The sequence below is a fragment of the Oryctolagus cuniculus genome, chromosome 4 (genome assembly GCF_964237555.1).
Source record: "Oryctolagus cuniculus chromosome 4, mOryCun1.1, whole genome shotgun sequence".
Taxonomy (NCBI): domain Eukaryota; kingdom Metazoa; phylum Chordata; class Mammalia; order Lagomorpha; family Leporidae; genus Oryctolagus; species Oryctolagus cuniculus.
Genome location: NC_091435.1, coordinates 120,222,382 through 120,249,871, shown reverse-complemented (window position 1 = coordinate 120,249,871; position 27,490 = coordinate 120,222,382). Strand labels below are relative to the sequence as shown.

Below are 27,490 nucleotides of genomic sequence, written 5' to 3'. Positions count from 1 at the left end.
AGGTGCTTTTCCTGGTCTCCCATGGGGTGCAGGGCCCAAGCACCTGGGCCATCCTCCACTGCACTCCCTGGCCATAGCAGAGAGCTGGCCTGGAAGAGGGGCAACCGGGACAGAATCCGGAGCCCCGACCGGGACTAGAACCCGGTGTGCCGGCGCCGCAAGGTGGAGGATTAGCCTATTGAGCCACGGCGCCGGCTCTAAAAAAGGATATTCTATAAAAATCATTTGGCCTAGCAAAAACTCAGTGACTGACTTTGAACCAGATTTTTCTTTACTAAAAACAAGAATTATGTAAAGTAATGTTGCATTTATCTTCTAGGAACTAAAGTCTTCTATATAAACCACCCTTTGTATATAATCTATCATCTGGAAACATGTTGAAGTTGGGTTCAGAGATAAAATACAGCTCATATTCTTTCTCTCAGTCTATTTTGCTGGGAAAGTGAAGGAAGGTTAAAATCTTGGCTTTGACAAACAGAAAGCAGAAGCATAGACCGTGTCAACTGAGCAAATTCAGTGGGCCAAAATATTAGTATGTACATATTGAAATTACAGAATGAGATTTCTTGTTTTGTTGGCCCTAGGTAAAGAGCTTAAGAAAGACAACAAGCTAATTCATTCACTGAGTTATAGTCTAATTTAAAGATTAACATTTAAAAAATCCACACACCACACACACACATCCCATGTAAAACATTGCTTTAAGTTTTAATGTTTATTTCCCCAAGACAGCCTAGCCTGCAGTCTACTTGGATAAATTTTACAAGCTAGTTTTCTGCTGCTTCTAGTTTTAAACTTTAACCATGTTTCTGATGACAAGGAATGCTGCAAAAATACTCTAGTTCAACAAAGAGTTATGATCACAAAATAATTTTTATCCATTCTACAGTGTTTCAGAATTACCAGTTGATTTTTAAACACAAAGTAGATATAGATGCTAATGGTGGCTAATCTGGTATGTTTCTTATAGCAAACTGTTGTTCATGCAACACTTGTGCTCAAAGGGGAAGGCACAGGATTTCCTACAATGAGCCACCTTATAAAGAGTTCTTTTTGTACAAATTAATTTATGTCACATTTAATTTAGTGTGCATAACCTCAAAACTGAGGCATTATTCCAATTTATAAAAACCACTTGCATAACTTTTATGCAAGTTTTAAAAATACAAAGTTTTCTCTCTAAAGTGGCTCAAAATAGATTGTTCATGGCTGCCTACATCTAAGATAAAAAGATTCTAAAACAATTGAACAGATTAGGCATATTATTAAAGGTGTTCAAACCATTACTTGATTTGTACATCTACTCAAACCTCTTCATCGGTCTTTATTCAGCAGTACATATGCACCAAATTCCATTTTAGAAGTTTCCATATCATTTTCATAGAAAACAAAGTTTGAAAACAAGTAACATTTAAACACAGCACGGTATTCTACCACAACTGAAACTTTTTTCTTCTTCTTCTTTACAGGACTCAACAAAATCTAAAAATGAACTATGCTGTAGATTTACTTCATGCAAAGATCTTTATGTTATCTCTGAAAATGAAAAGGATGGCCTTTTAAGCACATTTTACTGTTTTTATACTATTATGGCAACTTGTGTACTGCAACACAGTCTATTTTGAGGGAAATTTATGATTTTTTTCATGCAAAAATCTACACAAATTAGTTTTGATGATATGGAAAGCTTTTCATAGCATCAAACATTCATCTGGTGCAAATGCACAGGGAAACCTTCCTGAAGTTTTCTGACTTGAGAAGCAACTAAAAAAAAAGCCATATTAGGTAAAGTAAATTAAAAAAAAAAAAAAAAAAAGGGTGGGATGGGGAAAGGGAATAGAGGAAATAGAAAACACAGGCTGCAGAGTAAACCAATGTCTGCTGCTAAACCGGTCTTTGTTTTCATGTCCAGTGTACAATAACACTTATGATCTCACTCTGATGATTTACTAGGTTTGTTATCAGCCCCCCTGAAGGCGAATCAAGCTTGCATGCGTTCACATACAGCACCACAACCACACTCTCGTACACAGTCACTCCAGGACTAGGAGTCTGCTTCATGAGTGAAGAGCCCTAGATTTGAAAGATGAACCTGGCTCTTTATCACTGAGCCAGACATTCATTCAACATTGTCCACTCACACACTGCTTCATAGCAAGGCCTGGGCTCATGTTCCTTTGACTTATATGGGCATTCTTTTCTCTTTTATGCTTACAAGGCTTGAAGATGACAATACTGCATTTCCCCTCAATTGATATAGAGTTAAGTCAATGTTCCTTTCTCAGGCACTGAAGATCTGTGACCTGTAGCCCTTTTTACTTTGAACAACCTATATAAGCATCCATGTAAAGTTTTCATTACATTTGCCACTCATTCTCACTCGCACCCACTCGCCATCTAGACCTCATTTGGGCATTTTCTGTGATTCCAAATGAAATCTTCACATTTTCTTTCCCGATTTAATGCAGCAGCAGATCCCATGAGCCAAGCTTGATGGATCAAACCTTTTTATATATATGTATATATATATATATATCTCAGTGCTGCATTGTACCTAACTTCCACAACATCTTTCTAAAACTGGAACCCTTCTGTTGGTACATTGGCAGATGAATTGAAACCAAATGTTCCACCTTGGATCGCCTCTGGAACAAGGCTAGGATCTTCATCAATCTAAGGGGAAAAAGAAAAGAATGTGATTAGTTTTAATGTATGTAGTAAACTGCAGAATAGCATTATTCTCACTATCCTTAAAAAAAGTTGTAAGGCCGGCGCCGCGGCTCACTAGGCTAATCCTCCGCCTAGCGGCGCCGGCACACCGGGTTCTAGTCCCGGTCGGGGCGCCGGATTCTGTCCCGGTTGCCCCTCTTCCAGGCCAGCCCTCTGCTGTGGCCAGGGAGTGCAGTGGAGGATGGCCCAGGTGCTTGGGCCCTGCACCCCATGGGAGACCAGGAAAAGCACCTGGCTCCTGGCTCCTGCCATCGGATCAGCGCGGTGCGCCGGCCGCAGCGCGCCGGCCGCGGCGGCCATTGGAGGGTGAACCAATGGCAAAGGAAGACCTGTCTCTCTGTCTCTCTCTCTCACTGTCCACTCTGCCTGTAAAAAAAAAAAAAAAAAAAAAAAAAAAAAAAAAAAAAAAGGTGTAGAGAGGTAAGTGTCAATCTTGCCCCACCATTCTTTAGAAAGCTGATACACTTTGCAAAGGTTTTTTCTTAAGGGACACTACAATGAGAAGAAACAATAAGCAGAATGGCTATCTTCTAATATAATCAAATAGTAGAAATAGATTGGGAGATGGTCCTAGGTCTCAAATCAAAACATATATACTAGTACTCACTATTACTTCCCTTATACCGAGCAAGTTAAGTTGATGACATTTAAAAAATTAACACCACTACTTTTGGGAAGTAAGCATAATCAATCTGGTCAACTTATAAATAATAATTGGAAATGAATGGTATTTGGCTTCAAGATAATAACAGTTTTGCTAATTAACCAACAATATACAACATGCTTTATATCTAAACACTCTTGAAATTCATGAAGTTACAAACCTACAGTGTGGTTCCTATAATCAAGAAAATCATCTGAATTACTCTTTCCACAATGTAAGAAAGAACAAAAACTTCCTGGCCTTGGGGTGGGCATTTGGCACAGCAACTAAGAGACCAGTATCCATCCCATACTGGAATGCCTAGGTTTGAGTCCTAGCTCCATTTACAATCTCACATCTTGTTAATGTGCACTATGAAAGGTGGTAGTACACCTACTTGGGTCTGTTCTACCAATATGGGAGGAGCTGTACTGACTCTAGGCTTCCTGGCTTTGGCTTAGCCTAGCTCTGCCTATTGTGAGCATTTAGGGAGAGAAATCAGCAGATGGAGATCTGTCTTCTGTCTCTGTCTTCCAAATAAACAAAAATTTTTAAACAAAAAGAAATCATAAGGTCTTCTCATTTTGTTAGTCACATAATTGCAAATTTGGACTTGAAAAAATTCAACTTAAAGAAATGTGATAAAAGTTTTCTTAGGAGTGGGCATTGTTAAGCAGAGGGATGCCTGTATCATATATTGCAGTGCCTGCATTAGAGTTCCAGCTCTGCTCAGACCCAGCTTCCTGCTAATATGCATTCAAGGAAGCATCAGGCAATGGCTCAATGGTCCCTGAAACCCACATGGGAGACTTGGGTGGATTTTCGGGCTCCTGGCTTTGGCCTGATCAAGCCCCAGCTGTTGTAGATATTTAGGGAGTGAACCAGGAGAGAGGAAGATCTCTTTTTATCTGTCTCTGTTGCTTTGCCTTTCACATAAATAAAAGTTTAAAAAGAAACTACTCTTAAGAGAATGTTCCTTTTCTGGATTTATTTCTGATAACTTCCATTATATTCTAAATAGGCCTTAGCTTGGACAAAACTAAAAATAGTCTAATTTTTTTAAAGATTTATTTATTTTTTTTGAAAGGCAGAGTTACAGAGAGGAAGAGATAGAAACAGATCTTCCATCTATTGGTTCATACCCCAAATAGCCTCAATGGCTGGGACTGGCTAGGCCAAAGCCAGGAGCTTCTTCCAGGTCTCTCTCTTGGGTGCAGAGGTCTAAGCACTTGAGCCATCTTCCACTGCTTTTCTGTGTGCATTAGTAGGGAACAGGACCAAAGTACAGCAGTAGGGACATGAACTGGCACCCATATGGGATGCCAGTGTTTCAGGTTGTGGCTTTACCCACTGCAATACAATACTGGCCCCTATAATTTTCTTTTGTGGCATTTTCCTTATTAGGTTCATGTTCAAACCATTCATGCTTAACAAAATAATGATTAATAACATAATTTTACTATTTTGATATTGAGGAAGAGTATATAATAAGAGTCATTCTTTGAAAAGGTGAGAAAATATTTCAAGAAATCCACTGTTGGCTCTATTTAGTCATTATATTTTTCTAAGAGGCAACTGTTTTTAGTTTTCCAAAGAGGTAATAATAAATTTCAACTAATATATACTGACAATCTGAAAATATTTTTATACGCTATATTTTATATTATAAAGTACCTTTCTCTTATCTGATAATCAGTAGCAGTTTCATTTTATCTATCTTCTTCATATTTGTTTTTGGTTACCAAATAAAAATAAAAGTGACAACATTCAAATGTGAATTACCTAGATTTTATCATAAAGGATTTATTAAAGGACATATGCTAATATCACAGATTTATAAATGTTATGCTATTACCAATAAAAATATGAGGACTATCAATACATCAAGTTTAAATAAAATGTGACTCATCTGGTGTCAAAAAAATTATTATTTTGGGGCTGAGGCTGTGGCATAGTGGGTAAAGCTGCTGCATGCAGTGCCAACATCCTATATGGGCACCAATTTGAGTCTTGGATGTTCTACTTCCCATCCAGTTCTCTCTGTTATAGCCTGGGAACGCAGCAGAAGATGGCCCAGGTCCTTGGGCCCCTGTACCAGTGTGAGAGACCCAGAAGAAATTCCTGGTTTCTGATCAGCCCAGCTCTGGCCATTGCAGCCATTTGTGGAGTGAACCAATGGATAGACCTCTCTCTGCCTCTGTAACTCTGCCTTTCAAATAAATAAATAAATCTTTAAAAAAAAGTTTCCAAAGAGTTCAAAATGTGTGTCTTAATAAACTTAAAAAAATTATCATTTTGCCATAAGAGTTAATATACCCTGAAAGGACTTAAAAATCCTGACATAGGTGTTTCTTTAAGCAAGTGACACTACCTGTCATCTATCTAATTAAAACACACACACACATATCCTGTAGTTTACTATCCTACGTCATCTAGAATAAGGTTTTTACATAAAAATAAGAAAACTACAAAGTTATGAAATACATCATCTGAAGAGAAGAACTGATCAATGATCTCATAGGCCAATTTGTAGATGTCTTCATTTTCATGATTTTGAAGTTGTTCAATTTTCTCCAGTCCTGCAAGAAATTTTATTAAGTAAAACAATGGTAATGTTTTAACAAATTGTAATAATCTTGGAAATACACAATAGCATATTTATATTATAAAATTGAACAACTTGAGTGTCTAACTTCATGTAGATGTGTAAGTAAGCAATGGGACATCTAGACTCTGTATTAACCCATTAAGTCCCAAGTTTTCAATTCTATGAATATTTCAATGACATATTTATTTCAAAGGTACCACAATGGTTTATTTATTGCTCAATTTAAGTCTTTATAGGTGTCCTTTACATAGAATGAGACATAATGAGTTAAGTAGAATAATATATAACCAATACATATAGAAACAATATGTAAAATTGCTTTTGTTTCTTAAAAGTAAAAAGTAAAATCTTCCTACTTCCTAGTACCTTCTAAGTTTTTCTAGAGAACAGTTGTGAGGGATTCTCAAAAAGTTCATTTAAATATGTACTTTTAATTTCATTTTTAATGAACTTTTTGAAGTGTTCCTATATGAAAAAAATTAGAAATACTAATATGATTAACAAATATTATGCTCAAAATACCTGTTAATTGTATGGGAAAATGATCAAGATCAATCACAGTATTTCAGGGGAAAAAGGAACCTTCCCTGTGAACAGTTTATTAAATCTTAGGCAGAAACACTGAAAAAATAACTGGTTGACATGCAAAATGGATCTTGTTTTGCTTTATAGGAGTAATATTTTAAGGCTTCTGAAATAAAGTGAAATTGCCCCTTTATAAGCAAAGTTCTTCCTCTTTTTTTTTTAAATGGAAGAAGTTATGCAGGCTCATTAATCATTTTATGTGCTTTCCTTTTGGTGATCCTTACATTAAAAAACTTAACTTCAACATGTAGGTTGAAGATTTGCAAGTGAACAGCTTTATTTCTTTTCTGAGCTTCTCATGCAAAAAATTTTAAATGCTTGCATGGTAATTCCATCAGGACATTTTACAGATATTTAGAACTAAAATTATCCCGTAGTTTGTTATCTTTCTCATTTAAACTGTTCTACAACTGTATTCTTACTTGCTGACAAACAATATTAACCCAAATCTAAAAGAAAGTCTAAATTCCCCTTTCCTTTGATGTCCCATAATATTCTCAAAATCCTATGTCACCCAACCCCTCCCACTAACATCATTAAAATGCTCTACCTGCTGGCCATACTCTATAGCAAGCAGACTCCATTGGTGTCCTTACAAAATACATATTTCTGGGTTTCACCACCAATAAGGTAGGCAATGTTCAAGAACCTATATTTTTAGTTTAACAATTAAAACATATTTATATGCCAATAAAAAAAATCAAGTAGTAGAAATAATTATTCCTTTTGTTAACTTTTCTGGTACCTACTCCCTAATTCGTTCTTGATATTCCTCATCCCCTTTTCCTAATTTGATAGTAATATGTCATGTTTTGTTATTCTATTTATCACTTTAGTAACTTTAAATACAACTATTTCTTATTAATTTTCAGGCTTCTAACTCTCGCACTTGGTTGAAGATAAAGGTTTTCCTACTATTGCACTTATTTTCCCTTCTATTCACTTCTCAAATAATGTCTTAAATACTTTTACTTTTATGATTATCTAGGTTGACAACATTCACAATCTGTTTCACAGCCACATTTGAGACTTTGTGTCCTGTCTATATGTTAATAACTTTAAGAGTTGAAGGCGAGTATGTGTTGTTTAAATCCCAGGTGGCTCTAGTACACAGCCAGATTTGGGAATTTCAGCCTATAGCATAAAATATCTGCTGTTCTACAAAGCTTGTAAGACTTTGGAGGGGTCTGGTTATTGGCTGCTTCTCCAGCTAGAAGTTGGCAATTTCTACCCCATATTTTATGATTCAGCAACACTGAACTACTTATAATTTGCTGAATGCTATTTCTCACCTCAGACTGTGCTCATGGTGTTATCTCTGCCTGGAACACCTTTCATCCCTTTTTACTTTATTAATCCTTATTCATCTCTCAAAATCCAGCTCAGGTGCCACTTCCTGCTTCTTCCAGGATGGATTAGGTATCCCATTTTGTTGTACATTTCTATTAGGGTAATTAGCACATTAAATCAGTTCATATTTATCTCCAAGACTAGACTACATGCCTTGAGGGTAAGGATTATGTCTTGTTACCACTATGTTCCCAGTACCTTAGCACAGTGCCTGTTCAATCTATAGCAGCAATTAAGTTACCTAAGCATATATATATTCAAAAGGCTGAGCAGAATTCTACACATAATATTTACATTATTCTGTTACTTAAGAGAGAAAAATACAGAAGTGTTATATTAGCAAGAAAATAAAGGCAGCTAAAAAAAGAGCATTAGAATTTGGAATAGCTGATAACAAACTTACCTCCACATTCTTCTATAAGATTGGCTATGGTTTCTGCTTCATCTTCAGCCATTTTTAATATATTACTTAGTCCATCGAGTACTACTTGCACAACTTGTGCATCTTTTACAGTCAACAAGTTGCAAAAAGGTGGGATAACATTTTGTTGGATAAGGTAGGCCACCTGACAAATAAAAACACCATGAAATATAAAATGTAGGTTAACTGTCTGTGTATCATATCATCTCACTGGAATCATTTTGACTTTGGAATTTTGAGCATGGACACATAACCTCCTCTCTCACACGATAAATTAACCCAAATTAAGCTCCTTTTGACATACAGCAAGCTAATTTTTCTTGAATTTAGAAAAAAATTGAAATGAAAAGGTATTATTTTTAAAAATTACAATGGTCAATGTGATGGCATCATGGGCTGCTTTGCTGTAATATTTAGCACTCTCACATGCCTGATTACCTCTCAATTCACTATTATATTTGTAATATTTTACAATCACTTAAATATTTCATTATTTATGTTATTATTTCTATTCTTTGTATTCATATTTAAGTGAATTCACTGCTCATCACCAGGCCACTGCTTTCTGGGAATCTACTGTCACCTAGCTCTGAAGTCACCCTCTTTACCTGCTCTGTGAAACAGATCTGAGCCTTTTAATAACACTACTGTTTCTTTGCCAGTTGGCACAGCTTAAGTTTTGTTACTTACAGGCCTCTGAATAGCCTTTCAATTTTACATTCCAGTCACCTCATATTTCTCACTCTACTTACTAGTCTTAGACACCTGGCTGATGGTTAATTGCTTGTTTGACTTGCTGTTGGTGAATCTGTTTATTGCTGTTGCTGTTTTTATTTTGCTTCCGTGTTGTCATTCATTTATTAGGACAATTTATAAAGCTGTTTCTTCCTGCCATATATTAACTAACTTAAATAGTCTGTTCTTTCTTAAAAAAAAAAGTATGTTCTGTGAACACAGGAATACACACACACACACACACACACACACACACAAAACCCGTGACTATAGCAGCCTCAATCTTATCCTGGATTAGAAAATTATTATAGGTTGATGACTGGAAGAACATTTCTCTTCAACAGAATATCCCTAAGAGAAGTGAAGGTGATACTTTTACATAGGGGAAAAAAATAACAGAATGCCTGCTTTCTTACTATTTTTCTTACATTATGATTTACCTAATTCTAAATCATAGGATTATTTGGACTGTTATTTGATTAGTTTTGAGAAATAAAGCTTAACTTACTTGATCTTTCCTTCCACTAATTGTTAAGTTACTTATGGCCCAAGCAGCTTCTTTCTGAGTGCCAAAATCCCCCTGTGAAAAGCAAAAGCAAACGGCTACAAACTGCAATATAGGATTAACTGGATAATATGTTTTCTGAAGTGATTTTTTAACTATTTCCCCAGTTTTCCTCCTAGACTCTCTACATATAATTTTTACTTAAGATAAGCCTTTGAGCTATATCAACTATATCCTACACATATGTAGGAGACCTTTTTATGAACTTTCCTGGAAACAAACTGACTTGACATTACTATTTAATAACACTTCAAATAAAATCAATGATAAAATGAAATAAATTAGTAAAGAAAATTCAGAAAAGTCTAAATTTTACCATATAAAGTTAAAAAAGATATTCTTTTAAACATATAAGAATTTTTAAAAATACCACTTAATGAAATTATGATAAAGATTTTATATATTGTCTTCCAAACATAAACTGAAAAATGGTGTTTTTAAAAATCACTCAAAAAGTCGCATATTTAATTTAGTAATCCACTTTTGAGAATTTACCAAGAAAATAATCGAAAATAGGGGCTGGAGTTGTGATGTAGCAGGTTAAAGTCATTGCCTTTGATGCCAGCATCCTATATGCGTACCAGTTCATGTTCTGGTTACTCTACTTCTTGTCCAGCTCCCTGATTAAAGTCTGGGAAAAGAAGAAGGGGAGGTCCAATTGTTTGGGTCCCTGCACCCACAAAGGAGACACAGAAGAAGCTCCTGGCTTTGCCTTGCCCCACCTCTGGCAACTGCAGCCATCTGGGGAGTAAATCAGTGGACGGAGGAGATCTCTCCATAATTCTGACTGTCAAATATACAAATCTTTGAAAAAATTTAAAATATAAAAAAATTTAAAACAATATTATGTACTTTTTTATATATGGTCAGAACAGCACCCTAACTTACCCACAGTAAAAGCAGCTAAAATTACTAGCAGGGGCATAACTGGCTAATAACAATAAGTCTACTAAATGAAATAACCATCAATTATTAGATATTAAGATATTGTTAGATATTACGAAGACTAGCAAAAAAAAGCCTATTACAAAAAAATAAGAGAAATGCAAATTAAAACAGCAATGAAATATCTTTTTATATTTATCAAACTGAGAAAATGGAAGTATCTGTTAGTGAAGCTGATAGGATAGCAAAATAGTTAAAATTTAAAGGTAATAATTCTTATATTTAATCCAACATGATTGGCATTATTGTTCATCTATAGATCCAATAATCCAAAATCTTATCTGGCAAAGAGAGAAAACTGAACAAGCTATTCCTAATAAAATACTACTATTTAAAAGCAAAACACTGGAAACATCTCAAATGGCATCAATAATAAAATGAGTACATTATCTATATATTGCATTACCATATGGTGATAAAAGGAGTAAGGAAAAAATAAACAAGGAAGCTCTCTATATATATAGTGTCATAGGAGTGATCTCTAGGAACTATTAAAATAAAGCAACGTGAGAATATTTAGTATGTTATCTTCTGTGCAAGGAAGGGTAGAAATAAGCACTTGAATATGTATTTGTGGGGCCAGCACTGTGGTGTAGCGGATAAAGCCACTGCCTGCAATGCTGACATGCCTTATGGGCGCTGGTTTGAGTCCTGGCTGCTCCACTTCCTATCCAGCTCTCTGCTATGGTCTGGGAAACCAGCAGAATATGGCTCAAGTCCTTGGGCTCCACCACCTGCATTGCAGAACCAGAAGCTCCTGGCTTCTGATTGGCCCAGCTATGGCTGTTGCGGTCGTTTGGTGAACCAGCAGATGGAAGACTTCTGTCTCTCTGCTTCTGCCTTTCTGTAACTCTGCCTTTCAAATAAATAAACCAATAAAAATTATTACTTTTAAAGGAAGATGGAATAGGAAGCAATGGACAAAAATGGAAATTAGAGTGGTGCTCATGTACCTTGAAAAAAGTACATATTCTTTCACTGGGAAACCACATAAATAGTTTTATATAATGGTGCTGGCAATAAGGCACAGCAGATTAAGCTGCCACTTGGGATGCCCACATCCCATATTGGGAGTGCCAGATGAGTTCTGGATCTTTTGCTTCTGATCCAGCTTCCTGATAACAGACCTGGGAAGGCAGCAAATTATGGCCCAACTATTTTGGTACTTGCTACCATCATGGGATGCCAGGATGGAGTTCTGGGCTCTTGACTTTAGCCTAGTTTAGTCCTGGCTGTTGCAGCATTTGGGGAGTGAACCAGCAGATGGAAGATTGCTCTTTCCCCTTCTCTGTCTCACCCTCTGTCACTCTGCCCTTCAAACAGATCAATAAATCTTAAAACAAAAAAAAACTGTAACAGAAAAACCCCAAATTAAAACATCTAAATAATCAAAAAAATAAAGAACAAATGGAAGCAAATAACTATGTATCATGTTTAATTTCAAGTGATCTTATTTTAAGCATATCACTGATGGGATGAATATACATTAAAAACAAAAACAAAAAAACAAAAACGCAAATTCTCTCATTATAAAAATACATTTTGGGAGAGGGCATCTGGCGTAGCAGTTGAGAGCATGCTTGGGATGCCTGCATCTCCTGTCAGAGTGCCTGCTTTGGTGCCAGCTCCATGTTAATGTGCATTCTAGGAGGCAGCAGATGATGAATTAAGTACTTGGGTCTCTACCATCCATATGGGAAACCCAGATGGAGTTCTATACTCCTGGCTTCAGCCTGGCTTAATCCTAGCTACTGGAAGAATATGGAGAGTGAATCAATGGAAAGATGATCTCTATTTCAAATTAAAAATTTTTTTAAAAAAGGAAAAAATGTTAAAAATTAGCAGCAATGTGGTCTCATTTTTATATAGGTTATATGTATAGACAGTCTATGTACACATATGTAATATGTATTTATGTAAAATATATTTATATTTGTGTTATTTTCTCTTATGAAACTCAGGATTTTTGTCATCAATGATATACTTTAAAATAATGTATTCAGTGCAGACCATTACAGCCATCTTGGGAGTGAATAAATACATGGAAAATCTTTCTCTCTGTGACTCTTTCAAATAAATAAATGAATTTTTCTTAAAAAATTATCACTTATTTTGTTTACTCAGGCCCAGAAGTAATAACAACCTTTTAACAATAATCACTCTTATACCTGAACTATGATCCTTAAACACCATTTCCTACTAAAAGAATTAACACACAATGGAGAAACATTTAACTCCAAGTCTAGGTCAGAAAGTATACAAGATAAGCCTGGGAATCATGTCATATAGAGCTCTCAAAAGCTATTGGGTGATGTCAAATACACAGGTACCAACCTAAAGAAGTTCCTGTTCATCAGGGGCAACTTGAATATCAAAACCACTAAACCATTAATTGAAATAGACTAAATCTTGCCAAAAAATGATAATTCATATTTTCCTAATGATACTAAAAAATCCATTCTGGTCTCTTTTTGAGGTTGTTAGGGAACTATCTCATTCTTTAAAAAAATGGATAAGAAAAACCAAGCACTTATCTTGCCTTTTCTAAATGAGTTACATTTTGGAGTAATTAATGGCTAATAAAGAAAAGCATTTCAGGGGCCACTGTTGTGGTGCAGTGGGTTAAGGCGCCATCTGATAAGCCAGCACCCCATATGGGCACTGCTAAGTCCTGGCTGTTCCATCTAAACCAGTTCCCTGCTAATGTGTCTGAAAAAACAGCAGAAAATGGCCCTAATGCTTTGGCTCCTGCCACGTACATGGGAAGCCTGAATAGAGTTCTAGGCTCCTGGCTGTTGTGGCAATTTGGAGAATGAACCAGCCAGCAGATGCAAGATCTTCCTTTCTGTCTCTTGCTCTCTAACTCTACTTTTCAAATAAATACAAATAAATCTTTTTTTTAGCGCTTTACTGAAGAATTGTGGCAATACATAAATGACAGAATTAGAAAGTAACCATTTCGCAACTTCTAGTAAAATAAGAGGTCCATGAAACATTCACCAATTACTACCTAAAAAGCTATTAGATGAAAGACTGATGGATAACTTCACAATTACCATGTGCAGTACGGTAGTAACAAATGAAAATCACTCATCAATCCTGAAATCACTAGATGTATGACAAAATATTGGTTCCTGATTTGAATTATTGGAAACAACATAGTAGTGTATATAGCTATTGCCTAAAACATTTGATTTTATCTACCAATTTACAGGAAAAATGGAGGCATAGAAGATACACAAGATATCTTTTCTTTAATCACAGACCAGTATTCAAAAAAATTGATGCTGTCATTGTGATACTATATTTTTTGTTTTTTTGAAAGTCTGTTTATTTTTATTAATTTGAAAGGCAAAGCAAGAAACTGTGAAAGAGAATTATCCATCCATTGGTTCACTTCCCAAATGGCAGCAATAGTTGGGGCTGCGTCAGGCCAAAGCCAGGAACCTGGAACTGCATCTAGGACTCCTGTGTGGGTATAAAGATTCAAGCCCCTGAGCCATCACCTGCTGCCTCCCAGGGTGTGCATTTGCAGGAAGCTGAATTAGAAGCATGGCATAACCAGGTCTCAAACCAGGCACTCCAATGTGACGTGTCACATCACAAGCAGTGGCTCAGGTCACTGTGCTATAACACTTGCCCCTTTCCCAAATGTTAATACAAGCACAAGAGATGATATGGCATACAATTAATAGCATACTTACTATTTGATTTGGGGCAATTTATTTGTCCATGCATGCCATAGTTTCTTCACCAGTCAAATGAGAACAATCCTGACCCTTAGAGGCATAATATATCAAATGAGTTAACAAAGGTTAAGTAGCCTTTATCTGAAATGCCTGGGAAAGAAGTGTTTCAAATCTCGGATTTTTTTGAACTTCGGAATATCTGCATTTGAGGGGTCTTCAAAAATTTCACAAAAAAATGTGGACTGTGAAAAAACTATGCATGGACTACAACAAGTTTTCTGTACCCATAAACTTATCTTTTAATTCTATTTTCCATGACCTTTTTGAAGTACTGCTAAGATTTGGATATTAATTTGGATGTTAAATGTTCTGCCAAGGCCCACATGTTTAAAGGCTTGGGACCCAAAGTTTTATGTTAAATGTATTAAGAGGTGTTTTTTTTTTGGGGGGGGGGGAGGATGGGGCTTTGGGAAGTGACTGGATGGCTTGGGTTGTTAAGAGTGGAGCCCTTATGATTCAATTCTGGTGGCTTTACAAAAGACCACATAGACACATACAGAGAAACATGATCTCTGTCTATTCCCATGTGATATTCTGCATCATCAGCATCACCAAACGCCAAAACAAGGTGACCTGCCCAATCTTGAACTGTGAACCTCCGAAACTGTGAGCTAAAATAAAGCTTTTCTATTTTCTAAGTTAGTTGTCTTGGGTATTTTGCTGACTCAGTACATAGTGAGATATACTGGGGATGGGACCAAAGTCTAAACATAAAATTAAATAAATAAACTTTATACAGTCTAGAGATAATTTTATACCCAATTTTAAAATTTATTTATAAAGATTTATTTTTCTGAAAGGCAGAGTTAGAGAGAGAGAGGGAGAGACAGAGAGAGATTTTCTATTTGCTGGTTCATTCCCCAAATGGCCACAACAGCTGATGCTGGGCCAGGCCAAAGCCAGAGCCTGAAAACTCATCTGGTTCTCCCACATGGGTGGCAGGGGCCCAAGCACTTGGGAATATCCTCTGCCACTTTTCCAAGGGCATTAGTAAGGGGCTGGAACAGAAGTGGAGCAGCCGGACTGAAACCAGTGCTCAAATGGGATGTCAGCATCATAGGTTGCAGTTTATCCCACTGTACCACAATGCTGGCCCTGTACAATATTTTTAGTGTGCATGTATTTTGATTGAAACCTATCACATGAGGTAAAGCGTGGAATTTCCCACTTTTTATATCACACTGATGCTTAGAAAGACTGATTCTGATGCATTTTGAATTTTGGATTTTCAGTTTAGTGATGCTCAATCTAAACATGTAAAGTGCTTACAATAGTATGTAGGCATTGATGCTCAGTACTAATAGTATGTATTTTTAGTAAGTCTGAGGACATTAGCAACCTTGGTAAAAGGATGACATTGAAGAAGGGCCAAGAGTTTCCAAAAAGAAATGTTGCTTGCATATAAAAACTGTTGAGCTCAAAATCTTTAATACTGCTACTTTATTGTAGCATCCATTTCACTAAATAAATTCTAATAAAATAAACAGAAAAGTATATATTCACATAGTTTTCATGTTTAAGTCCTTTCCTTTTACTCAGATATATGCAAGGTGATTTTCTTACCTTATCCAAAAGGTGTATTATCATTGGTACAAGATTGGCATCAATTACTGCCTGAACCTGCTGCTGATTTCCTGCAGTGATGTTAGAGAGGAACCACACTGCTTCCTGTAAAACAAGACCCTTTTAATATTTCTCATTAAAAAACAAAAACTGCACTTAAGGAAAAAAAGCACTCGCTACTACACTGTCCAAATGGTTTTATTATATAATGAATTCTGTAATCAAAATCTTAGGAATTTCACTTCCTTTTACCCTCCTTTTCCCATGTTTTTTTTTTGGACAAATGGCTAATGGCCCTAATCCAGGTCACAATGAACCCTTGTGAAGAATTCTTGAAAGCAATGCTCCCAAAAAGTATGACTCAAAAGAAGCTTGACTGAACAAATACTAAAGAGCTGATGAACTGTAATACAAATACAATTCCTAAAACTATTGGAAATGAGATTCAGTGCCCTTCCTGCACGTAATGTGCTTCATCTCTATTCTATTCTGATTAAGAGTCCTAGCCAAAGTATATAAATATCAATTATCTAAAACAATAGAGACATGAAAAATTAAATATTGGGTTGTTTTAGCATACCTATTCATATTAGTTATTCAATGCACTATTTTTCTGAAGTACTAACGTGGAACCAGATGTTTGATTTCTTTATTGCTCTACCTTAGTGATTTTTTTATATTTACCTTTATACCACAATGGTGGGTCCTAAGTGTTTTACCAGTTTCATAAATAAATCTATACTGAAGTGACAGCATGAAATAAGACAAATTATCTAATATCTTATGTAGGATTTTATTATAATTTAACAATAAATTTATTAAACTTACCAGTTTACTAAAGGGAAGCAATTTTCTCTATTTTTAAAAACCAATAAACAAGTTTTACTCCAAAAGTAGTATTAACTACTGTATTCGTAGGCTCTTTTGGATCAGATCACAGGACCATGTTTAATGAACCTGTCAGAGATTTTAGGGTGTTAGGCTACTTAGGTGAGCTGTTTTTGGGTCATAATCATCGGCAATGTTGTAATCAACAACCCATGTTATTTCTACAACAGCCTCAGATGCACTCCAATATCAGCATCACCACTCAGTGCCCCCTTTCCATAGCCACCATAAGCACACACATGCTCACACACACACACACTCTAGTAAGTATCCATAAAACATTAAACTTATAATTTCTTAACATTAATACTAACAATTTCCAGTCATACAACATTCAACACCCAATTATCTCTATTTCATCATTTCCAAGAGAGCCAAAGAGCACTTTACAACTGGTTTGTTTTACATATGGTAAAAACCATACATTAATCCATGTTAGAAACAGTGGACTATTTTATTTTCTCTCAATGTCTAAATGACAGTTTATATTAATAATCAATATTACAGATACCTCTTATATCCTAATTTTATAAATGAAAACTTAGCATTTTATGTGCCATTTACTAAATAGTATTTTAAAATACTTACTTTATTAATTTTCTCTTTGGGATGTGTCAGGAGTGCCGGGAAGTGTGAAAGAGCATCACAGTTCAAAACTACTTGTGTTTGCTCATCAGTTCCAGTAACAATGTTGCCCACAGCTCTAAGTGCAGCTGTCTGAAATGTAGAAAGATTTAATGAAATCATGCCCTATGTGAAATACTCCTTACAGGTTACAAAAGATACATGTGTTCTTTCACCCATTCTTTTATTCCAACTAACCAATCATTTCAGAGCACTTTCTGTCATGTGCTTATCTATGAACAGAGGTGTAAATAGAAAAGATAGAAGTTTCAGCTCTTATGAAGCTTACATTATTTTAAGAAAATACCAAACAAACAAATCAGAAGGATCATTTTAGATAGTAAATGCTTCTATGAAAAATTCGTATACGAGTTTCTTCCTCTTATACAAAATTCTTTTGGGTATATATCTAAATGAGGAACTGCTGATTCATATTCTAACTGTAACTTTTTAGGTACAGTATCCAAATCAGCTGTGCCATTTTACATTTCCAGTAGCAGTATATAAGGATTCAATCTCTTTACAACCTTGCTAATCTCTACTATTATATTATTACAGCTACCACAATGGACATGTAGTAGTACTAACTATGGTTTTGATGTGTTATTTTTCCCTCTTAATGATTAATGAATGATGTTGAACACTTTTGCATGTGCTTATTGGCCATTTATATGTCTCTTATGGAGAATAAATCAAATCTGCTGATTTTTAAATCTGATTGCTTCTTTAGTTTTGAGTTGTTAAAGACTTATTTGTATATTTTGGATATAAGTTCCTTTTCAGATATATGGTTTATTTATTTATTTATTTTTATTTGACAGGAAGAGTTATAAACAGTGAGAGAGAGAGACAGAAAGGTCTTCCTTTCGTTGGTTCACTCCCCAAATGGCCACCATGGCTGGCACTGCGCCAATCTGAAGCCAGGAGCCAGGTGTTTCTTCCTGGTCTCCCATGCAGGTGTAGGGGTCAAAGCACCTGTGCCATCCTCCACTGCCCTCCTGGGACACAGCAGAGAGCTAGACTGTAAGAGGAGAGACCAGGACTAGAACCCAGCACCCATATGGGTTGCCAGCGCCGCAGGTGGAGGATTAACCAAGTGAGCCACGGCGCCAGCCCCTCACATATATGATTTATAAATACTTTCTCCCATTCTACAGACTTTTGCACTTTCTTGAAAATGATTTTTTTATTTGAAAGGCAGAATAACAGGAATGGGGGAGAGAAAAACAAAGAAAGAGAGGGAGTTCTTCAATGCGCTGCTTCACTCCCCAAGCATGGTTTTTAATTTTGGTGAAGTCCAATGGATGATTTTTTTTTTCTTTAGCGCCTTGTGCTTATGGTGTCATATCTTGGAAACCACTGCCTAGTTTGAAGTAATAAAGATTTATGCTTTTTTTCATTTAAGAGGTTTACAATTTTGGCTCTTGATCCATTTTGAGTTAACTTGCATAATATAGTTTGAGGTAGGGGTCCAACTTTATTATTTTAAATGTGGATATCCATTAGTTCTGGCACTACTTCTCAAAAAACAGTATTCTTTCTCCCAGTGAACTGGTTTGGCACCTTTGTTGCAAACCAATTGGCCAGAAATGTATAGCTTTATTTAGGAAATTTTTATTCTATTTCATTGATCTGTATGTTTATCCTTATGCCAGTATCACAGTTTCGTTTACATTAGCTTTGAAGTTTTGAAGGTGAAAATTCCTCAAACTTTGTTCAAGATTGTTTTGGCTATTTCTGCCTTACTGTGTTTCCATATGGATTTAAAGGGCAGCTTGAAAATTTCTGCAAAAGAGACACCTGGAATTTTAACATTTAATTTTCATTTAATCTGTAGATAAACTTGGGGAACAATGCCATCCTAGCAATATTATGTCTTTTAATCCATGAACATGGGATGTCTTTCCATTCTTACAACAATGTTTTGAAGTGAATCAGCTTCTTTAATGAATAAATTTAAAAGGAATAAAGTAAAGTTACTGAATAACAGAAACTTGAAAGACATAACAACCAGACGCATTGTGTGGATTCTGTTTATCAATTTGATCAAACAGTGAAAACAATCAGGAAGCAGCAACCAGAATTTGCAAATTAGATATTCAATACTGTATTGTTTTGTTTTGTTTTTAAAGTGTGCCAAAAGTATTTTGGTTATATTAAAGAAAAGTTTTAATTTTAGAGATGCATGCTGGATGAAATAATATTTCATATTCAAAATAATCTGGAGAGAGTTGGGACACAGAATAAATCAATACGGGAATTCACTGTACTATTTTTCTAAATTATTCCATGGAAGTTAAAAAGTTAAGGAAATCTCTATTGGTTATAAAGTAAAATACAGAACATTAACTTTCCTTGAGCGCTGGCTAAAGGAAAATTCCAAGCCCTATATTCTCAATGAAGTCCAGTATTAAAACTGAAGATGTATTCTGAAAAAACAAAAACAAAGTACAAACCAAAAACCTATACCAAGACATAAGCACCATACTCAGTAAATGCAAACTTAATGATAAACGTAAAATAAATCACAAATAGCCCTAAGAGACAAACTATTTTATTAATCAATTCTGAATTTAGCTATCAGTTTCTCTTTCTTTAAAGTGCTGTTATTTCTAAGGCAACGAGTCTCTATTCCAACTGCATATCAGTATTACCTGAGGAGCTATTTAAAGGCTAATCAGATTTCTAGAAAATATTTGAGTTTTACTTAAACAGAATCTTGGGAGGTGTGGAGTTTGAGGTGTTCTTCCTGGTAGTTAAGAATCTGATTAAGCACCTATGTCCCATATCAGAGTACCTGGGTTCAACATCTGGCTCTGGCTCCTAACTCCAGCTTCCTGCTAATGTAGACACTGAGAGTCAGTAGGTAATGGCTCCAAGTAATTGTGTCCTTACCACCTAAGTGAGAGACCTAGACTGAGCTCCTGGTTCTGGCCCAGTTCTAGACATTACAGGCATTTGGGGAGTGAAATAGCAGGAAGGAGCTTTTTGTTTCTTTCTCAAATAATTCATGGAAAAAAAAAAAAAAACAATCTCTAGGAGTTGAACAATTAAAAAAAAAAAACTTTCTTTTTAAAGTTTTACAGTTGTTCTCGTTATCCAGCCAAGGCTAAGTGATGACTTAGGTTAAGTTTTTCTTATGCTATTACTATACTTTACAGACTCTAAGTCATTGCCACATAAAACATTCTATTTACCTCAGAAAATTAGAGAACATGCTGCATATCCCTTTACCATTGCAGTTTGACAGTTATTACTTCTATTTGTGTGAACTTCTCATCCTCTCTTTTGACACTACATATAGGTTCTTTCAGATAAATACTGTGTAAGAGGATTTAAGAACAATTGAATAAAATAAAAAAACAAGCTTAAAAAAGTTTAAGATGGTGAAAACAATTTAGGGAGCTAAGTAGCATTTATCTGCACAAAACCTTTTTGCACAAAGTCTTTATAAGTGCCAGTGAAGCTAAGAGCGAACCAAACTTTCCAGATCAGTAAAAAGGGACAGGGCGGAATGGGGGGTGGGGGGAATTGGACTGTGGAAGAGGAAGAAAAATAAGAAAAGGAGTAGGAATTCTAAGTATCAACACCTGTTTGATTGCACTCAAGCTGCTAAACTGAATTGCCTATAATACAAATCTGTATTCTACAAAGGAGTCTCTTCCTAAATATGTATTTTTCAGAGAGGGTGGGGAAAGGTAGGTTCAAGCTGTAGTATCCTTACCTCATTTTTTTCCACCTTTAAAATGGGAATAAAATAATTTACTCTTACCATCACAGACATGCTGTCATGCTAAGAATATCCTTTAAACTATTGAAATTGTTTGGCTCTGAATGTCATGTTTACAGCAATTATTATTAGAAAAACTTAAAATTTTTTATCACGAACAAACTTACCTGAACTTTAACTTCCTGATGGCTGAGCAGAGGAACCAAATGAGGAACTATTCCAGAGTCTATTACCATCTGTATCTGTTCATTGCCAGCATCAGTAAGGTAAGAGAGGGCCCACACTGTATCTACCAAAATCTAATGAGTAAAATGAGAATTCAAAGAGCATTTGAATATTTTCTCATTTTAGTAATTCTTAACCATACAATTAATCTAAGATTGTTCTACCACTTGTTTTCTTCTCTCACATGACGCCTTCAAAGAAACACACCAACACTTCAAAAATACAATGTGAAAATGAAGAGACTGAAGAAATGCTGGAAATGGAATTTAAATTATAGATTATAGGATTACTCAGAAGTAATCAGAAGCAAATCCACGAATTAAAGTAATATATACATGACACAAATAAAAAAATTTTCCCATGAAATTGAGAATTTAAAGAGAAATGAAAATGAAATATTGGAAATGATGAATTCAATAGATCAAATAAAAAATGTGGTGGAAAGCCTTAACAACAGACTCGGTAAGGCAGCAGAAAGAATATCCAAGTTAGAAGACAAATCTCTGGAGATTTTAGACCAAAAAAAAAAAAGAAGAAATAAGAAAATTAAAAAACAGTGTTGGAGATTCATGGAATACTATCAAACCACAAAACATACAGGACACAGGAGTTCCTGAAGGTGAGGAAAGAGAACGGATTACAAGGCCTTTTTAGTGAAATAATTACAGAAAAACTTCCCAAATTTGGAGAAAGGGGCCTCCAAGTACAAGAAGCACATAGAACTCCTAATAGATATGACCAGAAAAGATCCTCACCATGACACATTGTACTCAAACTCTCCACAGTAAAAAAATGAACACGAGAGAAACTCCAGATTACTTTCAGAGGATCTCCAATTATACTCACAGCCGACTTCTCATCAGAAACCCTGCAGGCTAGGAGAGAATGGTGAGATATATTCCAAGTCTAAAGAGAAAAAAAAACTGTCAACCCAGAATACTGTACCCTGGCAAAGCTCTCATTTAGGAATGAAGGTGAAATAAAAGACCTTCTATAACAAACAGAAATTCAAAGAATTTGTCACCACTCATCTAGCCTTACAAGAGATGCTTAAGATGTGCTACACACAGAAACACAGTCATCACTATGAAAGAAAATCTCCCAGCACGAGAACAAAGGAAATAAAAAGTAAGCAATAGGAATATTTATGGAAAACATCAGGGCCAATAGGCACCTTGAATGTAAATGGCCTCAATCTCCAGATAAAAGATACAGACTGGCTGAATAGATTAAAAAATAAAACTCATCTACTTGTTGTCTACAAGAAACATATCTCACCAACAAAGATAAATGCAGGCTGAAAGTGAAAGCATAGACGATATTCTACGTTAACAGAAACCAAAAAAGAGCTCGTATAGCCATCCTGGTATCAGACAAAACAGTTTTTAACACAAAAACTGTCAAAAGAGACAAAGAGGGCACTATGCAATGATTAAGGGTTCAACTCAACAGGAAGATGTGACAATAAATGTATACAAATCTAATTACAGGGCACCTGGCTATTTAAAAGAAATGTTAAGGATCTAAAGGGAGAAAAAAAAAAAACTCCAATACAATAGTAATGGGGGACTTCAATACCCCACTTTAAAAATGGAAAGATCATTCAGACAGAAAATCAGCAAGGAAATAGTTAATCAAAACTATAGACCACGTGGATCTAACAGATATTTTCAGAACTTTTCATCCTACAGTTGCAGAATACACATTCTTCTCACCAGTGCACGGAACTTTCTCTAGGATGGACCACATGATAAGCCATAAAGCAAGTCTTAGCAAATTCAAAATCATACTATGCCATCTTCTCTGACCACAATGGAATGAAGTTGGAAATCAAGAACTTAAGAATCTCTAGATCACATGCAAATTGAAAAACATGCTCCTGAATGAACAGTGGGTCATAGAAAAAAATCCAAAGAGAAATCAAAAAACTGTTGAGTAACAGTTTTTTTTTTAATACTATTTGTTGAACATTTTACTTAGTACAGAGTTAATCTTCTGTGTATAAAGTTAAATGAAAATAGATTTTAGTAAAAAATAAGAATGGGAATAGGAGAGGGAGTAGGAAGAAGGGTGGAAGGGCAGGTACGAAGGGAAGAATATCTATGTTCCTAAAGTTGTATTTATGAAATGCATGAAGTTATATACCTTAAATAAAAGGTTTCTGGGGGAAAAAATCACGATTTAAATCAAACTAGATTTCATATATTCTTTTGTGACAAAGTTTGTATTCTGTAAGTTTACCAATTACAACTAAATGTAATGTTGGTGCTTTAGTTATGGCTTGTAGAAGCAGTTAACTAGTTTTATCTTTAGTTCTTTGATGGCTTGACTTAAGAACACACTGCTAAATGTCTACCCAAGATGACTCTAATAAACATCACTATTTAGTAAATAATATTATTAATTAAATATGTAACTAAAAACAACAATATAGACTGGCTTGAGAAATTCAAGGCACATAAAAAATAAAGATAAATGTAATCAGAATCTCACCTAGATTGAGGTAAAGAAACATAATGCATCTCTGAATAAAGTAAATGAAGATGTCTGGTTTTTTAGTGGTAGTATAACTTTGAGATTAATCTTTTTTTATGAATATTTTAAAAGAAAAATGTTGAAATTTATACTTCAGTCAAGGAACGTGGCTTTCAGGAACCAAAAACAAAAAATGCTTATATAAATATTTAAGATCTATCTGATTCAATCAGACTATCTGGCGCTTAAAAAACATCTTTAGAGCAAAGAGCATGTTTAATAAATTTTGTACATTATATCACTACTTGATGTAGCAAAATTCTGATTTTAATTTGTTCTACATACTTTTAGGGGATTCTGGCAAAAAAAAAGTATAATCCTAAAACTGTAAAGAAATGAAATAGCTCATCAAACACTGCTATCACCATAGCAAATCGTTTTTTAAAGAAACACATTACTTTCTGATTATTGCTATCTATATTTCACACATGGATAGTCCCTTACCTATTATATTCCCTAGTTTTTCTAACAAATCAAAGGCTAGTCTGGCTTTTATAAAAAATCAGGTCAGTTTCCCACCTCATTTATTTGTTATGTTTAAAATCTTGCTTGTGCTGTTTTCTTCCCTTGTTTGAGAATAGTATTTTTTTTTTTTTGACATGCAGAATGGACAGTGAGAGAGAGAGAGAGAGAGAGAGAGAGAAAGGTCTTCCTTTTCCACTGGGTCACCCCTCAATGGCCGCTGTGGCCAGAGCACTGCGCTGATCCGAAGTCAGGAGCCAGGTGCTTCTCCTGGTCTCCCATGCGGGTGCAGGGCCCAAGCACTTGGGCCATCCTCCACTGCACTCCTGGGCCACAGCAGAGAGCTGGACAGGAAGAGGAGCGACTAGGACAGAATCCGGCGCCTCACCTGGGACTAGAACCCGAGGTGCCGGCGCCAGTCATTATAACTGGGAGAAATGGAGTAAAAATATGAAGAACAACTGATGTTCATAGGTTTGGTAAATGTATAGGAATACAAACTCATGCATACAGGCACAGTATTTCTACTCATTTTTCAAAAAACAAAAATGTCACTAAGTGCATGTTATCTGTATTATAATTGGCCAGGTTATCAATAAAAGCTTCCATTAAACATTCATGAACAAAGATAATCTTAGTAAGGGAGATTACTGACTAGAAACTTAAAAACTTTCTATATGAGTTTTTCTAACATTGATATACATGAGAGCACTTCAAAATCTGTGGAGACATCAAATTAAAAGACAAGCTTATTTTAGTGAAGAAAAAAAAAAAACCTGAAATCCATCCAGTTTCTTCATAATATACAACTTCCTTGAAGTTTTTGAAGACAACTTGTACATACATACATCTTTATGTATGTACATGTACATTACTGCATAGACTAAAATAATAACTGGGCTTGACTTCCTCACTGAAATTATATTTTATGATACAGGTAAACATAAATATAAAAATACCAAATTTGTATTTCAACCCTTGAAGTACAAAAATCAGATAGTACAATGACATGTCTTCAAATAACATTTTCTCCCCAATTTCCAGCCCTAAACATAAATGTACATAAGATATATACACACACACATAATAAGACATAAATGTATATACATAAACATAGGATAGAAAGCATTTACTCACATTTACGTCTGTATGATGAATTAAAACACAAAGGGCTGGAAGAATCTAAAGAGAGAATTATACAGATTGAAAAATACACATATATAACAACATACATAATGGTATCCTCTTTAATACCTACTTTTAAAAAATTTACTTATTTTCATTTCATTTGAAATATATATATAGAGAGAGATCTTCCATACATTGATTTACTCTCTAAATGCCTGCAACAGCTGGGGCTGGGCCAGGACTAAGCCAGGAGCCTGTAACTTAATCTGGATCTCTGGGTGGGTATCAGAGACCCAAGGACTTGAGCCACCATCTGCTGCTTTCCCAGGGTGCAAATTAGAAGGCAGATGGAATTGGAAATGGACTGGGACTCAAACCCAGGCACTATGATATGGAAAGCAGATGTCCCAAGTCGTGTCTTAACCACTGTGCCAAACATCCACCCCATCAACTTAAAAAACTAAAATTAAAAATAAAAATTTTTACCTCTTGAATGGTTTCCATTGGTGGTGGTGGGTCTTTGTGGCGACATAAGTTGACCATAACCCAAGTAACATTTCTTAAGAATGTTATAGGAATAGATGGACTTATGAACGAAAGTAAAGGTTTCACAACTCCAAGACTTATGACATAATCTCTACACCGGGGCCCATCACCTGTAGAAATAATTTATAAATTCAATAAAATATAGTGACAATAAGTTTTTCAGAAAACATAAAGTACTGGGTCCAATATGTGGCTTCCCATACTTTAAAAATTTCTTATAAATATTTATTTATTTGATATGAAGAATTACAGAGGGGGTAAGAAGGAAGAGAGATCTTCCATCTACTGGTTCACTCCCAAAATGGCCTTAATGGCTGGCTGGGCCAGGCTGAAGCCAGGAACCTGGAATTCCAACTGGGACTCCCAAGTGGGTATCAGGGACCCAAGTACTTGAGACATCACCTGCTGCCTCTCAGAATGCACACGTGCAGGAAGCTGCATGCATTGTATGTGGAGCGGGACTTGATCCCAGACACTCTGATACAGGATGCAGGTTTCCAAAGTGGCAGCTTAACCTGCTGCACTGCAACATCCACTCCTGCGTTCTGGATTTTAACCAGATGTATTACTTAGTTTCTAGTCAGTGATAACCAAGTTCATACTCTAGGCCTTAGGAGCCATAGATCTTTGGACCAAAAGAAGCAACATAAGATGTTACAGTACTCTTTTAAATATTATTCACATGTGGGACTTTATAAACTGCTCTCTTATCAAATGTCTTCATACCAGCTAAATTTTGGAGGGCTTACGGTTTTCAAAAATACTTTGTGGGTGGATAACTGCTGCTTTTATCTTCTCTTTCAATGTTATTTCATATAATTAAAAAAGTATAGGGGCCAGTACTATGGTGTAATAGGTTAAGCTTCTGCTTGCAGCGCTGGCATCCCATATAGGTACCAGTTCAAGTCCCAGCTTTTCCTTTTCTAATCCAGCTCTCTGCTTATGGCCTGGGAAGGCAGCAGAAGATGCCCAAGTGCCTGGGCCCATGCTCCTGCATGGGAAACCCAGAAGAAGCTCCTGGCTTCAGGATCGGCTCAGCTCTGGCCACTGCGGCCATTTAGGGAGTGAACCAGCAGATAGAAGATCTTTCTGTCTCTCCTTCTTTCTGTCTGTAACTCTACTTCGCAAAATAGATAAATAAAATCTTTAAAAAAAGTATAGAAATACTCTTACAGAGAAAATATGTGTTGAATTTCCATGTATGACTCAGTATCAGTGGACCAAAACAGTGAATGACAAATTATTCTGTACACTTAGAAAACTATGTCAGAAGAAAAGATAGTCCTATAATAGTCCTAGAACAATGATTCATTCCCAATGTGGTTTTTGGGCTTGTGCTCAGAGCAAAATCTCTGTGGGTACAGGAGTCCGTGTTTTAATAAAGTCTCTATATGATTCTGACAGTATGCTAAAGTTTGAGAACTAATGCCACAGAGAACTGTCAGATCAATTTCTGAA

The 27,490-nt window shown here is 35.6% G+C and overlaps 1 protein-coding gene and 1 non-coding gene across 8 annotated transcripts in view; both read right to left on the bottom strand.

Annotated features, from left to right (window-relative positions):
- Window positions 1-431: 431 nt before the first annotated feature.
- KPNA4 (karyopherin subunit alpha 4) overlaps window positions 432-27,490 on the bottom strand; it is a 65,192-nt gene continuing 38,133 nt past the window's right edge. For 5 of the 7 annotated variants that reach the window (XM_002716340.5, XM_070072593.1, XM_070072594.1 and 2 more), the window contains 9 exons: window positions 25,973-26,142; window positions 25,496-25,540; window positions 21,304-21,435; window positions 17,371-17,499; window positions 15,895-15,999; window positions 9,581-9,652; window positions 8,320-8,482; window positions 5,858-5,952; window positions 432-2,673 (listed from right to left, as the gene is read on the bottom strand). In XM_002716340.5, the coding sequence (XP_002716386.2) occupies window positions 2,575-2,673; window positions 5,858-5,952; window positions 8,320-8,482; window positions 9,581-9,652; window positions 15,895-15,999; window positions 17,371-17,499; window positions 21,304-21,435; window positions 25,496-25,540; window positions 25,973-26,142 (1,010 nt within the window). In that variant the 3' untranslated portion in view covers window positions 432-2,574. Of the gene's footprint in view, window positions 2,674-5,857; window positions 5,953-7,858; window positions 8,009-8,319; window positions 8,483-9,580; window positions 9,653-15,894; window positions 16,000-17,370; window positions 17,500-21,303; window positions 21,436-25,495; window positions 25,541-25,972; window positions 26,143-27,490 lie in introns of all 7 variants that reach the window. The other 2 variants (XR_011388075.1, XR_011388074.1) reach the window with 1 other exon arrangement.
- On the bottom strand, window positions 16,819-17,150 carry LOC127483099 (small Cajal body-specific RNA 7). The gene has a single exon (XR_007909062.2). It is a non-coding gene; the product is annotated as a small Cajal body-specific RNA 7 (non-coding RNA).